Raw genomic sequence first — 17,778 nt, forward strand, 5'->3', positions numbered from 1 at the left:
ATGAACCACATTATCTAATCTACAATAAGCCATTTACCAAGTGCAATGATCTATGGGCTAAAAGGCTTAGATTTTTAGTTCCATTGTAGACTTTTTGATGAAATGGTAGATCAGCAGAGAATAATACTATAATAAGATTGTGAGGGACACAAGTGTCAATATTAGGAAATTAGAAAGTTTGGCTTACTGTTTTAAATCCTCTTGCTGTTCATTTAAAAGCCCAATATCTCTTTTTCCAGACGAATTGTGCCTGTATATTGAACAGAGGCTCCAGATGACGTCCCACAGGGTGTCAAGTTCACAGGAGTTCAAGGGCTCCTCCAACTGAAAACGTTCTTATTTTGCAAAAACAGTATCACCCATCTGAGCACATGACAACTATTTGGTGAAGCATGTGCTCTAATTACATGAGGATACAAGTTATCGTTATACTGTCTTCTTGCTATGCTGTTTGACATGATCCAAGTTTCATCTGCCGCACAGGAGATTTTAGCAGTTTCCCTTCAAACAGATTTGACGCATTTTGCATCAGAAACTTTTCTTTACTTATATGCACAGAGCCTGGAACATGAGGCTGAGATCCCAGTTAGGCTTGTGACTTACACATAAACAAATTTGGATTAATGCTCCCACAGTCTCGTCTCTTGATTGTCTCCCCTCCAATTGTCAGCTTTGACCACATTCACACATGGGAATTCTCCAGCTGCCACCAGGAAATGCCATAGAAATCTCAAGATAATTCATTTCTCTACGGTTCTATGTTAATCTAGGAAAGAACCACACATATGAGATGTGCTTCCTTATTTTTCAGTATTGCTTTTTGATTGAAATAGGTAACACTGAACTCCTTGGCAATGTATACCATAACTTCCTTCTCAAATTATCAAGCAATTCATGCAAAGATAACTTCTTCCTGAAAATGGTTGCTTTTGGCTAACTTGGACTTAAGAGGTTTGTGAGAAACATAACAGTGCAAACCAGATTTGCAACACCATAGGCATCATCAAAATAACATCTCCTGTTATCAAACAGAACAAAAATTCGGTGGCTTTCAGTACACAGAAATAAAATCCACTATTCAGTGCTAATTAAGTGAAAACCACAGCATATTTATGAGATTATTTTATCTATAGTTCTATGGCAAATTTTACCACATCATTTCTGAGTAAGACTGACAGGTTACATGCCAAAGTAAATGTACTGAAGACATTAATGTCACTTTAAAGCAACTCAAGTTTTGATGTTCTTATATTTTTGTTGTACTGCAACTATTAGGATGCATTGCCTCATTTTTTGAAAATGAAAAAAGGAAGTGTAACTCGTTCAGGCTACCATGTAACTTTACAACAACTGACACTAACTATAATATAAGCCAGTTTGTATTAAGATGTTATTGCACCTTTCCAGTTCTAATCGCCAATTATGACTCTATTAGTCCTACTTGGCAGTTCATCTGCTCCTGCATCAGCTAAGGGGGACTTGGAGACGGACCTCTGATCTTCATGTTTCCGCTTCAGTGAGTGCTCAGCACAGCGGCTGTCATCTTGAGACATTGAGGAGGTAAGGCATTGCCTTTTCTAAGATAACTACACCTGACCTTACAACAATTTACTAAGGAAATACCTGCCTAATGGCAGTGTGAGTGCAGTTTCTTTTACACTCACAACCGCACTGCAAATTAGAGACAACAGGATAAATCTATGACCAGCTCACTAGACACTTCATTAAATCACTGTTCCCTTGCCTTGTAGAGCACTAATAGAATCACAGCCCTCGTTAGCTACTGAATAAAAGATCAATCACATTCTTTGAGAGCTCTTGCTACCAGCTTCCAGAGGAAACAAGGAAAAAAAAGACATATTTAGGATCATCAGTAAGATTCTGAATGGCCTCACTGCAAGTTGGTTAAATTACCTTTTCCACAACTGACTCCGACTGTAATACTCTGAGGAACTTGTTAAGTCTGCTTTCAAAAGCTGCTATCTAATATATGACTACCAGGCCCTGGTCAAAAGTTCATAATGTGCATATGTAAAAAGGTACTAAATTGCCTGAGGGCTAAAACCAGAGGAGTTTAATTGCAGCAAAATGCTGAAAATGGTCTGTTGAGGGTCTTTCTATTGGGATACTGCTGGCACTAGCTGATTGAAGTACAGCACATAAAAGCCTTACAACAATATTTCCTTAAATGCAGCTGAAACTGCTAGCACTTGCTAGTGCATATATGGTGTGTCAAGAGGAAAAAAAAAAAAAGAACCTTCTCTAAAACAAACAAAGATTTAAGGATTGATATAATTCATAATTCAAAAGTGTGTGGATAAAAGGAAGAATTAAACAACAGTGTACATCTGTCAGTATAAGTCATGTTATAGGCTCCACATGTTATGGTGGGAAATGTAAGTACATATGTAAACATATTTAATTGGCAACCATTAAGATTCACTGTAATGAAAACTGGAAAACAGCTTCCATCAACCTATTTATGACCACACTTGGAAATTTTGGAAACAGTCACCTATAAGACTGAAGATTCCTATACTTAGCCTGAAATCCAAGGACTTGTTTCTACTAATTGAGAGTCACTCCTCTAGCTATTTACATGATAAAGAAAAAAAAAATGGACAGGAAGGAAAAAAAGAAAACATTTTTCCCTGAAACCATTCAAAGTATACTTTTTTTATTGAAAAAGAAAACCCCAGTAATATAAATGTTTAGGAAAAATGGTCATCATCTGAAAATTAGGAAGAAACAGCAAATTCTTCACTTAATTCTATTACATTTTATTATCTCAAATAAAGTATTATTTTATCTAAACAGAAACTGTGAACATTTTAACTCTGCAGAGTGAACGCAAGCAGAATATTTTTTTCTTCTGTGCAGGCATTTAGCAACATGTTGCCTGAGAATTTGGATTTTGACCATAAACAGTCATCTGAAAAAAATGATAAGTGACCATCTTCAAATGTTGCTCTTTTTGTAGAATACTCTGTGATCTACTCCTCAATATATTTTTTTTTTAATTATCTTGGCCAAAACATATAGTTACGAATATTCAAAATGGCTATGGTGAAACATTTCTCTTAACTTTTTATTATTATTATTTTTACCTTTTGAAAACCACATTCACATGGAATATTTTGTGACATGTTATAGATACTAATTTGAAATTTTAAGTTAAACTTCATTGCTTCTCTGTCAGTTTTTCTTTAGCTCAAGCAGGGCTTGATGTGGAAGTTAAGGCACATACTGTGCAGGAAATGACATTAGGCCAGTGTAACAGACCCTTCATAGAGATTGCAGTATGAATTTTCCACACCCAATTATTTTTTCTCAGTTATGTCTGTTGGAGGGTATGCTACAAACTGCAATAACGAATGAAAGGCAAATGTTTGCCTATGTATGAATGATCTGTTGCCACTACTTTCTAGATTGAGAAGGCAAAAATGTTATCTACAGCGCATAGTTTGTTCATCTACAGCATGTGTTGTCTTTGGGCATGTCATGGCTGAGAAAATTATCTACAGCTTTGCATAAAGGTTTTAGTTTAAATATGTGTAAAAGGTTTTAAAATACCTCATCTAATATTCTGAAAGACAGCAAGAAAAGGGCTAGGCAATTTTTTTATTTGTACTTGAATTAATATAATATAGTAAATAAAATAGCCTTTAGCCAACCACTACCTGCTAAAGTGGGAAGTGAGCACGCTATTGATAACACTGACTTTGCCATTTTCAGTTGGTATCAGTTAACCCCCAGCAAAATAATAGTCTTGGACAGAAACCATAGACAAGGTAACAGGAACATGGTCAAAACCATGAGAATCAGCAAAGAGTTCAAATCAATTCAAGAGACCTCTACTTTCAGCCTTGGAAAGTCCACACACCAATATTCTGCAATAGCTTGTCTCCACGGGAAGACCATATCACCTCTGTCTTCTGATACGACAGTTATCAACCAAGTCTCATTTTACAACATAAAAAAATACCCAGGCCTCTAGAAAGTCTCGAAAGTAAATTCATCTTAGTGAATAACAACAAAAATTGGTAATTCATTTACCTCACCCCAACAGATCAATTCAGAGAAGTTTGAAAAAGCATGGTTGTAACACTAACAGCATTTACGGTAACAAATAAACTTTGTGGAAATGACAAATCAACAGTGTCTGACAACAAATGAAGAATATGGAACAAGCTTTCATTTGTTTACTCTTGACATTCAGTGCCAACACTTAGGCAGTTAGTTTAAAAGATATGCTTGGGAAGAATTCACAAAGATCTCCCAAAACAGAGGCGGACAATAGACTACAAATATTTCAGCAGACATAATGTTTAAAGTAAATAGACAGACTTCATTCCAGGTCTCTAAGTCTCTATTTCAGGTCTGGGCAACACTTTCATTCCAGCTTCTGAGCATCACAATATAATTAATTAATGGATGTATCTGCGATCAGAAGGGAACAGCGGATGGAAGCAGGAAAGCTAAAGTTTTTTTCTAATGATGATAGTGAACAGGAATGACCACATAATTTGGCCCAACCACATTTCATTACCAATTATAAACATTATTTTAGGGGAATAGATTAGCAATTAGATTGCATTTACAGGAATCTTTGCTGTGGACAGTGACAAAGTTTTCTGATGAGTCTTCTGTCCCTTCCTAACAGCAGAAAAAGCATTGAGCTGTGGTGTTGAGCTTTGTGGGCCTTGAGTATACATGCACAGTACTTCATTTTCCAAGACAAGCAATGGTCTGGACTGCATTCTGAAGAGCATAATTGGCCTTAGCTGAAGGCCATTTAAAAAGCCACGTTATTGTCTACTGAATAAGCATACATGTAATGTAATACTGATAAATTTCACCTTGTCACCAAAAATAAGGTCAGATATTGTTTTGATAAAAAGGCATTTTGTATGAAGAATTTCCTTTATAAACATAAAGCCAAAAGGAGACAAAAAATACTACCTCACAAGTGGAACTGCCACCTTTGCTGATACTTTCTGCTGTAATTCCTTTAAAAGTTGGAAATTCCCATACATTTCTCATTAAAGGAATGGAAGAAGTCGACCCATAATTTTTTCTCACAAATACAAAGTCACGCTTTTGGTGCAAAAACTGAGAGAGAAGCTCACTTTATACATACTAGTTCAGCACATGGAATCAGCGCAGCTCTAAGACCATTCAGCTCGGGGTAATACCTTTTCTCTTGGCAGCACTAGTCACCTCATTTCCAGTTTACTCATGATATCTTGACAAAAAAAAACAAAATAAATGCATTTCTCAGAAAACCTTTATTTTACTGTCATTAAGTACACAGAAAATAATAAGTTTTTACATTTATGCCATGGGATTACTAGCAGAATTGTAACACACGTGCCCAGTCCACAGAGGGAAATACAGAAGGACTTTTCAAATGCCCAACCACTCCCCTATGCCCTCAAGTGCACTGATATTTGGGGCTCTTGCCTAGGGGAACTGCAATGGAGAAATTCCTTTCCTACTACACAGGCACAACACTGCTCTGCAGGGGCAAGCCGTCTCTTCAGTACTGGGGCAGGGAGCACCAGGACAGCCAGTATCCCTTTGCAGATCGTGCCTCTGCTCAGTAATTAACACCATTAGATCAACACCACTATTTGGGATGGGATGAACTATTCGACATGAGTAGATAATCAGATTCTAAATGACACTGTTACAAAGTCATTATCATAAAAAATCGCCAAGACGGTTGTTTTATTTGAAGTGCTAAATTAGTTTTCTTGTACTGGTAGTATTCATCATAATGTAAGTTTGACATTTCAGGACAACATTTTAATAGTAATGCTGTTCACTGGAAAGAAATAGTGTTTCCAATTTTCTAGCAAAATGAAAAAACCCTAATTACATTCATTAATAGATTACAGTGACAGGCAAGATAACCCTAAAAAAACCCCTACGTTCAAGAATGTTGAATTTAAGTGAAAACTTTAATCTTAGTATTTCCAAGTATTCTTATGCTCTAGCTTGTAAATTTTAAATGTTCTTCAATGTTTTTTACATAACAGTGGGTATAGCATTCAAACAGAAATCAGAAACAATCTGCCAGTTCAGCACAAGGATCTTCAAATCTGTTCTTTTTATATAAAGTTTGGTACTCAACACTTGAGTAAATACTTTCATAACCAGTTAGGAGTCTCACCAGCCATTTGCATATGCACAGTCATCTGTTAGAAACAAAAGAAACTAGCAATGGTGTGATCAAACATTAAAAATAAGCTCACAGTAAGTTTCAACTCCTATGCCTGCTTAACATTCTTCTGAATTAATAGCGATATCCATCTTAAATGCATTAAAGTTGAAAATACCACCCACCGAAGCAGCACATATATGAGAACTCCATTTTTGGAAATGTCAACTCTTAAGACAATACTGCTATAAAAAATGGAAATCCACAGAACTAGCAAATCAATCCTGTGTATTTGGGACAAGTAGATCTTGTTTTTCAAGACAAACAATTCTCTCTGTATCTCAAAAATGACTTTACTTTTATATAAGATGCATCATCCAACATGGCTATCTCTATATCATTTCAATGTGATGCTTTTGCAATTAATAAAATTCCTCAACTACCTTCTATTGATTTTTTTGGCATGCACAGAAGACTGTGCTATATTCATAGTGATATTTAATAACTGCAAAAACATGTTGTCACTAAAATAATGGATAGAATTTGACTATGATGTTTATATTTACTGTCATGCTCCTTGCTAAAAAAGGATTGATGCTACTACTCCAACAACTTCGTAGAAACAGCAAACTAAAGATGTTGGAAAATCCAAGTGACTCAAGTATTGTAAGTCACAAAGGAAACTTTAAAAGCTAAGTAAATTCAGAAATTCTCTGATTACAAACCCTCATACAGATTATTGCAAAACTATTAAGTATTGCATCATTTGCTGTGCATTTTTACACTGAACTAAGCATGATAAATTCAGTATTATGTTTACTTTCCCCCCTGAAGAGAATGAGTACATTCTGCCACTTTATCACAAGTAAATCATACAAATTCAGGCCATATAACACATAACAAAACATGGAACCATATCATTATTTCAACTATATTTAATATTTCAAGTTCTTTTTTGCCAAATCTTCCTCCTCTATTCTTAAATATAATTCTTGAATCATATAAACATTTAAAACGACTCTTCAAGACATTACCTTCAAGGTATTTAACATACAATCATACATTTGTGCTTTCTTCCTGTTTTGAGAAAGGTAAGAAACCACAGACCTAAGGACTAAGACAGTAGGTTAAAAAGAGGAGAGGCAGAAGGGCACATCATCTCACACTGACACTGGCAGTAAAACCTACATAAAATTAAGGGCAACTTTTTGTTTTGTTAATTTTTCTGGGACATATATTCCCTCTTTCTTCCCTTTCTTTAGAAACACATACACTCTTACCTAGAAAGAAGGCACAGGCACAGTAAAAAAAAAAATTAGGACTACAGTAGAAAGAAGCTCAGGATTTGAACCGTATCTAACTCTAGCTTTTTCAGTAACTCTCAGAGAGTGATATACAATGGGAGCTACTGAACTACAAAATACTAGTGAATATCCAGTGGAAAAACTAAACACACTCCCTAAGACAGTCTCATCAACCACAGACCTATTTTCCTCCACATGGGAATCGAGCCAATGCTCCAGGCTGGCCAAGGAATATCCTGCAGTTTGAGTCTTGCCTTTAGAAAAAAGAAAACTACCACAGTCATATCCGTAACACCAAAAAAACCCCCAAAACCAACAAACCCAACCCAGTAAGTTCCCTCACACTTTCCTCAGGAGAAAAAAAGATACCTATATATACAGCAAACTTTGGAATGAAGAACATACAATAACTAGAAACACTATTAGTATCACAGTGGGATACCTCCCAAAAGCCTACAAATATGAATTTTCTATACATACACGTACATTTCCAATAGCTTTCCTGGAAGGAAGTTTTTGGGAATGTTAATTTGGTTATGCAGTTATCATGTCCAGGGAACGCAAACATGATGATGAATGACATGTCACACACAAAAAACAAACAGATGAATCACTTTTTCAGGAAAACAGACTCTTACTGTGTTCACCTATCCAGGAATATTAAATATATTAAAAACCCAAGTATAATTTTCATTTTAGATAGATAGATAGATAGGTACATACACATACATATATATGTAAAAATAGTGAGAATACTGAAAAAACATTATGTAGTACTCTGCATTTGATATACTGTATTATTTTTGGACCTTGCAAATATACTTTTTTAATGACTTTGCTCTAAAAGAAGGGACTTTCTAGCTCAGATTACTTGGACACTCTTACTGTTTACTCTTCCATCTTTTTTGTAAAGTCAGAAGAGATTTCCCTGAGAACTTCAAATAAATAAGATATCCAGCTGCACAAACACTATACATTCTGTTAGATTACTTTGGCTTCCTAAGGAATATTTGACTTTCTCTGAATGTAAATGATTAAAGAGAATCCATCATATGAAACTGATTGGTGAACTGTTTAAAGTGGTATGGCACCTCTTCAAAGATGATATAGAGAGAAATGAAAAGACCATGTTATGATAAAGCATCTCAGATACCCAAGGAGTTCTAGGGAAACGTTAATGTAACTGAGCACTGCATCCCCCAATTAAGAAATAATATTTAAATGATAGTTCCATAAAATAGGATCTACACTGCATTCTTTTTTAAACAATTTGGTATTTCATCTATTCTAAATACAGCCAATAAAAGCTTGGGGTTTCCTGAACATCTGTCCATTCATAAATAGCAACTTCAAAAAAATGTAAGGAAAGATAAACCATGTTCTAGAATCCACAAAATTTATATTGCTCTGTGAGTTATGCTCACAAAATGACACGGGTTAACAATGTTCAGTTATGTAATTTCATTATTTTTACGATTTACGGTTTTAAATCTGGGCATAGGATTTTAACTTCTAGAGGTCAAAGAAACAAAAACTAAACTTTTTCCAAAAAACATTGCTTTTACTGAACTTTAGATGTGTGGATCAGCAACTCTATTTCCTAAAGAGCTAACTAGAAGGCTTAGTATCAGCAGGTATGCATGTGCATATAAAAGACAAGGAAGAAAGAACTACGGGGAAAGAAAAGATGCACTACTGCTACGTCAAGTGACATGGACAAGAAGGCCTCAGTTCAAAGTTTAGTGATACAGGAGGATTTTGAATTTCATTACTCCTCATTTAAGGAATAAACAGCAGATATACATTTTTTTTAAAAAATAGCCAAAAATTATTCTGTTCTTGGACTCTAAACTCAGTAAGAAACTTGATTTTAGAGAACAAAATTGAGAAAGTGAAATGCACACTAATGAAGCACAATTACTTCTTACAGCCATTCATTCATAACCCCCCCCACTCCTCCATCATTGAGGTCTTCTCACAGCTTCTAAAATTTGGCAGACGGCAACAGTTTGAAGTGGAACCAGATTTGCCATCTTACATCTTAACCCACATGGAATTTGTTTTTCGCATTTCATATCACTGATAGCACCATTATTTCAGTAGCTGAAAATACCTGGTTCAATTGAAGTGCTTTGTATAATTTGTGTTTGGCTGTACTTAATTTACTTGCTAGCTTTACAGCATAGTTGCTATGTCTGTCCAAAAAGTTAAAAATCTTTAATTAAAAAGAGTTTTTAGGCACTAGTTTTTTATAAGAAGTGATTGGAAACTCATTGCTACCTAAAAAGTCAAGTTTTATCACTGTGAATATTTGAGACCACCTTTCTAGAATGCTAGCAACAGATTATTGGATCATCATAAATGAACTACAGCGCATTGACTCTGCTTTTGAGTATAGTTATCTCATTCATAAAAATGTTATCTCCAGTACTCTCTTGTTATTAAAGAAAATTAATAATCCTGTGATTTATGTGCTAGCTGGTAACTAAGGAGGTCTGGATCCTACTGTGTTATTTACAACAAACTGTCTAGAGTGACCTTGCTCAGGCACATAAATGAGAAACTGTGGGGTCGCAAGCAGGGTTGAGTCACCTCATCTGCAGTAACTGTAACCAGAGAGCTCTGATATGCAGCGAGGGGCACCCGGAGGGCTCTGCAACGAAGCAAAAGGCACTGGAGGACTTTGGGGCATGCTTGCATTTGGTCTTCAGCAATGCACGGTAATTTCAGCCAGCAATTTTCACTGCTGGCTAGGCTACAAAGTCATCAAAGATTAAACCCTTACTAAGCAAGAAGTAGAGAATTATTCTATGCAAATCCCTTTTGTTTACCAGACCTTCTTAAAATTATTAATATAACAATATACTAGCATAAACTGAAGACTGCTTAAGAGCGGGCGAAGGAAGACCAGTAGCAAAGGTAAAAATTACTACCTTAGTATGAAGATACATTAAGAGGACTGTGGCCGGCACATAATCATAAAACTGTTTTAGACCATAGCTGTCATTTTCTGAAGTTAACAGCCACATGTTTGCATTAGCACCAAATAAATGCATGAAAAAAAGTAGAGGCAATCTGTTTCAGTTTTTAAAAAGATCTTCAAGACATTTAAGTTCAATTGCCTGTTTAAACAGAAAATCAGTAAATTTTAACCTAGATTATTCCCAGCAAAAGTTACTGTTGTTACCTAAAGATAGAAAAAGAATATGATCGTGCACATTTACTTTTTGGTTTATACAACTCAAGTATGTAACAGATTCAGAAAAGTTCCTTACTGTGTGTGTTTTCCCTTACGTTCCCTTTCCCAATCTATTATTTTTAACAAAGCTATATGATAAATGCTTTCCTGTTTTCTTAATAATGCTTGTCAAAAAATATTAATTTATGTAAACTACACAAGAAAAATCTTTTTTGTGTGGCCACAAAACCAGAAGTGTCGCAAACCTGTCCATAAACACAGTTTTAACATTATATCTATGTGGCAAAGTAGCATACGCCCACTTTTGAGAGAGGAGAACGTATTTCTAATCAGTCAGGAGAAGGAAGGGAGGCCAAGAGGCTGTACATATAAATCCAGAATATTATCTCATGCTGCTGTTAGGTATTTTGTTCCCTGACAAAACAGAACAAAAACATGAAAATGATTTTTCACAGAGCACTGTGAAAATACAGACTACCATACGGAGAAGCCTTTTTTTCGACAAACTTTAAATTTTCATCCTACTTCCACATCTCTCTGTAATATCTGACATTGAAAAAAAGAATACCTGTACAGCAATATGCAAAATAAATGCAAACATACAAATCAAAAAACCCTCAGAACCTCAGAATTTCAAGCATTTTGAAAGTACTGAATTTCACTACCTACGCACCTAAAAAAACCTTTTTTTACAGTCTCTTCAAATTCACAGTTCTAAATTTTAGTCATCTTTGCCCATGGAAAATCAATACCTTACTTGTTTTCAGTTATTGCAGTAGATAATCAATTTTTGCAGCAAATAAAACAAATGATGATGTTTCAGTATGAGAAAGACCTCAAGAACACTACCCACAAGGATGAGGCAAATTCCTAACAGCAAGTATAGTAATGACATAAAAAAACAAAGGTAAAGGGACAAAAAAAAGGGCTAAATATCCTGTTCAGCTGTTTCTGTCAGATTGCAACATCTTGCCTGTCACCCAAGCACCTCAACTGTCGTAATACAACAGAAATTTCCTTCCTTATGGTTTCTCAAATACATTCTGAGCAGATCAATGCTGCATAACACCTCAGAGACACCATGGCACTTCAGCTGCAGTTTAGCTGTGCAAGTGATGATGAGTAAAAGACAAAGAATAAGAATAAGGAAAAAACGGGAACTTGAAATCTTCTTTGGAGGACTGCAAAAGAACACAGGAAAAAAAGCACAGTAAAGGAAAGTCTGGGACTTTCAGACAAGAAATTATGGAAGCATCATACCACAGTGAAAAAATAAAAAGTATTTACTTTTAAAACCTTTTGTTAAGAACTCATTATTTTATTTGTAATGCAGCTTATACCAATACCCCCCCATTATTCAATAAGGAGGTCTGTTTCTAGCCAGTGAAACAATCTGAAACAAGAAATGAAAGTAACTGAATGCAAGACTGACTTTCTGCAAGTTTCAGAAAGAAATATTCTGGTTTATGCTGTTAACTACCTATGAGGCCAATCTTTTTCAGATTTCAGGCAGGAGGCGATAAGGTATCAGACAGGGCTGCATGTGAGGTTGCACAGAAAGTTAGCATTTGTGGGCAATTCAGACCTGTACGTAGACATTCCACAAGGTGTACATATAGCTTTCTAATCCAAGAAGGCTTTTTCAGTCTGAAAAATAGGGAAATATGCTTTTTAATTTCAAATTCTAATTTAATTACATATAAATATGTAATATAAAAACATTATGGACCAAATTTTTCCCTGCCTTGCACTCCACATACTTGGCAGGGCATTCTGAAATTCTGCAAGGAACTAGGGGGAGAGGAAGAAATTCCTTACTACCTCCACAAAACTATAGGACATAACAGATCTGCTCCACAAACAGCTACGGGGTGTGCTGGACACAGCAAATTCCATGGCCATTGCTCCCCCCGAGTACCGCTCTACACACTGAGACCCTGAGCTCTTCTGTTTGATTCATGGACGTTTTCATAAAGACTTTCCATTCCTGTGGTGTAGATTATGGGGGATGGATTTAATTTGCCCTCATATTTCATGCCACATTTATTTTAGCAGGAAGTTAAAATATGTATCATTTAAATGTAAGTTTGATAATAAACTAGCTTATATTGCATTTTATTACTAGATAGGACACAGAATTTCTAAGTGCATAGAAGAATTTTTGCACCATCCTTCCAAAATGTTTAACTACTTTGGAGGCATTTCTTACCATCCTATTACAACCAATCAAAATATTCTTCCACATATGGCTTCTTTCCTTTTACCCAATTCAGTCAATTTTAAATAACAGTATTCTGCAAAGAAGTGTATGTTATCGGGGTTCAATAAAATAACTGTCCTTCCATGTTACTAGAGGTACAGTCCACAAACCTGTGTGTTAAAAAAAAGACAGCTGTTGCTTAGCATTGCTTTAACATTTACACTTTAGGCATTAATCCATAAAACAGGAGACGTGCGTATGTGATTTATACACTCTCTACAACAACTGCTAATATCCAGTAGATAGAGAGTCCCCTTTCACTCTCCTTTCCTCTTTCACTTCCTGCCCAAAACTCAGTTTGAGAAAAGAAACTGCCTTTTTGATCAAATCTAAACTGTGAGGCTCTTTTCAAAAAGAACTGCCTGTTGCTTTTCAAGAAACCCCAGTGCATTTTCAGGAATGTCTTGGGGAGGAAATACAGGCCAAATTCTACGCTGAAACACGCACATACCCACCCTGCCCACGACTGCTCTTGGAGCTGAACGTGCACAGCTGAGGGCAGAATCTGGCCTGAACTGTGAATTCAGTAATGGAAGCCAACATCAACTCAACACAGCCCACACAGATCTTTGGACAGCAAAAAATGTTTACTTAAGGAGGGAATACTATCCCCAGCTCTAAGGGTTATTTCAGCTTCTTTAGCAAAGAACTGGGGAGAAAGAGAAGAGATGATGAGACTGCAGGGCCTCTTTTGGGCTTCCATCAAAAGCAAACAGATGTGATCATTAGGTAGAAGCAAGTCACTCCTATAGATGCAGCTTCATTTCTTGCCAGAGTAGCATTTCTAAGTTGATATTAGGTGTGAGTGCAAATCATCACATGAAATTTAAATTTAGACACTTCCAACATATGGCAAAAGTAAAATCAGTGAAGCAGTTGTAGGCACAGGGGTTTCCTCCTGCCCATATGAGCATTGCAATACATGCCAACTGCCTAAAACACTCCTGGGATAGTATCAGAATGACAAGAATTCACTGTTTTCTGTAAAACTAAGACGTAGAGAAGACTTTGGGGCCCTTAAAAATATTCCTTATAATTCTCAATACCAAATACTTTAAATACAAAATCCAGTTCTGAGAAGCTACTATCTTTGGGGGAGGAGGGAGAAATCAAAGAGCAGTTCAAGCATCAGTCTCTTACACAGTGAAAAATTAAGGGCAGAATGGTCTTACTGCAGCCAACTGTCTGTTTAAAGGTGACAGGCTGAGCTCTTCTAGTTGGAATTTATCTCTCAGCAACAGAACCAATGTTTTATTCCTAACCATTAAAAGGGGTAACACATCTGCTAAAACTCTAGCACAATGGCTGGCTTTGCACTGCAACAGGAAATGTAACCCAATAGTCTCAGAACTTCTACAAACCCTAGCCATTTCTTAATGTAAAAGGATTTGAAAATTCACTTCACTGAAACATCTGTTAAGCTCTTGCTACTCTAACACATGATATTCTTTCTGCTCTCCTACCTGCCAACAAAAATATTTGGTTCTATGTAAGACTATCACAAGTGTGTTATAATGGCACTCTGCTTCTAATTTTATATGCCATTGTACACTCACAAAATCACCTGGGGGTGACACTAGATAACATACTCAGTATATGCTCAAAACTTACAATAAATGTATTTAATTTTAATCTTGTATGTAAATAGTAACAAATCAGATGGGTTCTGAATGACTAGCATTAATTTAAAACAAAAGAAACAACTTAGTCAAACTATTCTTGAGCCAACCTTCAAGAAGAGAAAGAAAAGGGGAGGGGGAAAGAGAGAAGCAGAAAAAGAGGGCAAAAGAGCATGAAAGAGAGAGGTAAAAAGAAAAAAAAAGGTAGGAAAAAAGCCCAAGGAACCAAAACCCTAAAGCTTTACATCAAACCAGCTAACCATGTGCGTGGCCTACACCGTTACTTTCAAAGCTTCTCTTCCAATCTGTTATTTACAGTGGCCGCTTGTTTCAATTGACATTTAATTATACCGTAAGCATCTCCAATTTACTGAGTAACTATATAGCGGTAAGTAAGAGAGGCCCTTTGAACATTAGTAGAGCTACAGTTACTACAATAATAAAATGGTAATTTATTTGCAACTATTGCTTTCTACAAAAAAATACTTGTTCTCCATTTCTGTCTAGCAAATCCTTCTAGCTTTTAGATCTTGAAAGAGGTGGGTGGGAAAAAAGGATTAGTCTTTCAGTTTCCAGTGCTCTACTTAACAAAAGTACTTCTTGTATACCTATAACAATCAGTGACTTAAATATTGTGTTATGTTTCAAAAGCTGACCAGACAGCTCTCTGTTACGCAGCAGAAGAGTTCACTGTAAGTTGTACAAACATACAATTTTTATGCTGTAGTCACTCATAAAATAGGTTTGGAAAATGTGAAGTTGCATTTCTTCTGCAGTAACGTATGACCATTTACAGAAGCAACTAAAATTATGCCTCTAAAAGCCTAACACTTGAAAGACAGATAAACCCTACCTAAGTATATTTGTTGTTTTAGGAAAACCAGATTCTAAGTGATCTGCAAACCTTTTCATTAAGCAGAAATTTAAACTTGCCTGACTTCATAAAGTGCCCTAATTACTGAAATTTCATCACCGTAGTCGCAGCAAATAACAGCAAACACGTAAGTAAGAGTGTGATATTGGAATACTCATTCTCAGTGCTTCAGGGTATCAGCTAAAACCGAACAGCTACCAGCAGTGTTTCCTAAGCCAAATTCTGTCATGCTGAATATCCCAAGTACCACACGCCAGAGGCTGCATGACCTCTCCCCAAAATGGCAATTCACAGTATGCAATAGTATGCATTTCTGAAGAAAATACTACATCCTCATCAACCAAAGTAGAGCTATTCAACATTCAAGAACTGAATAATTACATTAAAAAAAATAATAAAAATTCAGATATACAATGTATACTTCTTCACTGTTGGAAACAAAACAAAATAATTACTAAACTGTTATTATTTCTAGTAAGTAAACTTTAAATACATGATTTTATAAGTACCACAGAAAATGATAACTAAGTGAAAGGCGTGAAAACTAATGTCTCAGTAGCAACTTGCAGCCAGGACAGAACGTAAGAATTATATTGTTCTGGAAAAAACTAGTAGGGAAAACAATGTATTTTCTAATTTTCTCCTGCATCCTGCTTCAAAATTTCCAAAAGAGCTGAAAATCTGAGTATTATGCTGAGCTATCCACCACTCTCAGAACACCTAGTAAGTCTATCTTTGTGAAATACAAATTAAAGATGTAATTATTTTTTATTACAGCTTTTACTATGATAATATGAAAAGGCCCCAGTTAGAATCAAGTACGTGCAGCTGCAGTCTGTGTGTATGTGTGTGTATATACATATATGTGCACACATCCATACAGACTCCAGGAGCCTCTACAGTTCAAAACATAGCAAAGAGCTTCAAACTGGCTCCAGAAGGATTAGGCTCTCCATGTACCACAATGCTGCAGCAGCTAAAGGTACTGCCTCTGACATCAAAACTGGTACAGGCGTATCTGCGTGGCACCTTGCCTGAACTGCTAAAACCATACCTCTCTCCACATAACCTTGAGATGGATCTCTCAATTCCAGTTATGGACCCAGCTCAGTGGCAACTGCTTAAAATGCTGCTGCATCATGCTGCATTGTGCAATGCAGACATCCTTCCAAAACACAGGAACGTACAGTTCACAACCTTGGGACTGCAGCTTTAAGCTTTAAGATACATGCCCAGTATTCTGACCAAAACACTCATCTAAACTCTGGGGTGAACTGCCACAGAAATACTGAGAGGAAGCCCACAAAAAGATCCTCAAAAAAGTCTATTCCGGGTTGGTGACAGGACAATCCCTAAAAAAGGAGAAGGAGCAAATCATTTGTTCCCAACAAATCTTAAAATAGAAAAACTCTTACACCAATGATGTTGAGAATTTCAGCTCAGCTTGTTTGCATACCCAGGAAGGGGCACCTGTCTAGTTTTACTGGCAACTGAAACATTGGTAAGATTCAGGGGAACATAACAATTCATATCAGAATATGAGTTATACAACTGATACTTACCCTCAACCCATACCCTTCATTATAACATTCAAATAACCTCAGAGAAACCCATACAAACACGAAAGACTTAATGAAGTGATTGGACTTGAACTAGAGTGCACTATTATTCAGTGCTGATACTTTTTGTACTATATTTTGTATTCTCTTTTATGTACCACCCATAAATAAATAGATACTACAAAAAAAAAATCTATCAATTGTTTTAAAGAATTCAAAATGAACTTCAGTGTTTTATTTTGTTCCTTAGAGGATGAGATTATCTGAGCAACAAACACAAAAGGTTCCTTTGTGAAAACATATCAGAGCACATAAAACTAACAATTCATAAAAGTTCCACAGACTGGATCCTTTTCACAGGACGCTGATAACATTCACTTATCCATTCTCAGGAGAACTTCAAGAATTTGTTTTCAAACTATCCCTAACACAGCAGAGACATGGCTTTAAAGGTCTGGTCAAAAAACGTGCTGCTGAAAGATATTATTACTTGTCCCAAGGTGCCAGAATGCTCACTTACCAATCTCATGGACATAAATAGGTTTTGCATATGTACAAGGCTGCAAACTACAGGCAGAGGTTAGAGGTGTGAAGACACACTGTCAGTGTACCACACTAGAGGTCTGTATTTTTGCTCCATAGGTCTTACTGAAGATCCAGTATTGTCTAAGAACCTGTCCTTTTTTGGACATGTAAGCAGAGTTTTAAACACTATAAGATGTGTTTTCCACTTACATTAATCCAGTATAAATCAAGATTAAGTTCATTATCTCAATGATAATGAAATGTACAAAGTCGCA

At 36.0% G+C, this 17,778-nt stretch overlaps 1 protein-coding gene across 9 annotated transcripts in view; it reads right to left on the bottom strand.

Moving 5' to 3' along the window:
• The window catches only part of WWOX (WW domain containing oxidoreductase), a 536,552-nt gene that overhangs the window by 378,881 nt on the left and 139,893 nt on the right, over positions 1-17,778 (bottom strand). The window contains exon 9 of one of the 9 annotated variants that reach the window (XM_069793402.1): positions 5,222-5,245. The exons of the other annotated variants lie outside the window; for them this stretch is intronic. Coding sequence (XP_069649503.1) covers positions 5,237-5,245 — 9 coding nt within the window. The 3' untranslated portion in view covers positions 5,222-5,236. Of the gene's footprint in view, positions 1-5,221; positions 5,246-17,778 lie in introns of those variants that run through there. 9 annotated transcript variants of the gene reach the window in all.

The sequence above is a fragment of the Haliaeetus albicilla genome, chromosome 10 (assembly GCF_947461875.1).
Source record: "Haliaeetus albicilla chromosome 10, bHalAlb1.1, whole genome shotgun sequence".
NCBI lineage: Eukaryota > Metazoa > Chordata > Aves > Accipitriformes > Accipitridae > Haliaeetus > Haliaeetus albicilla.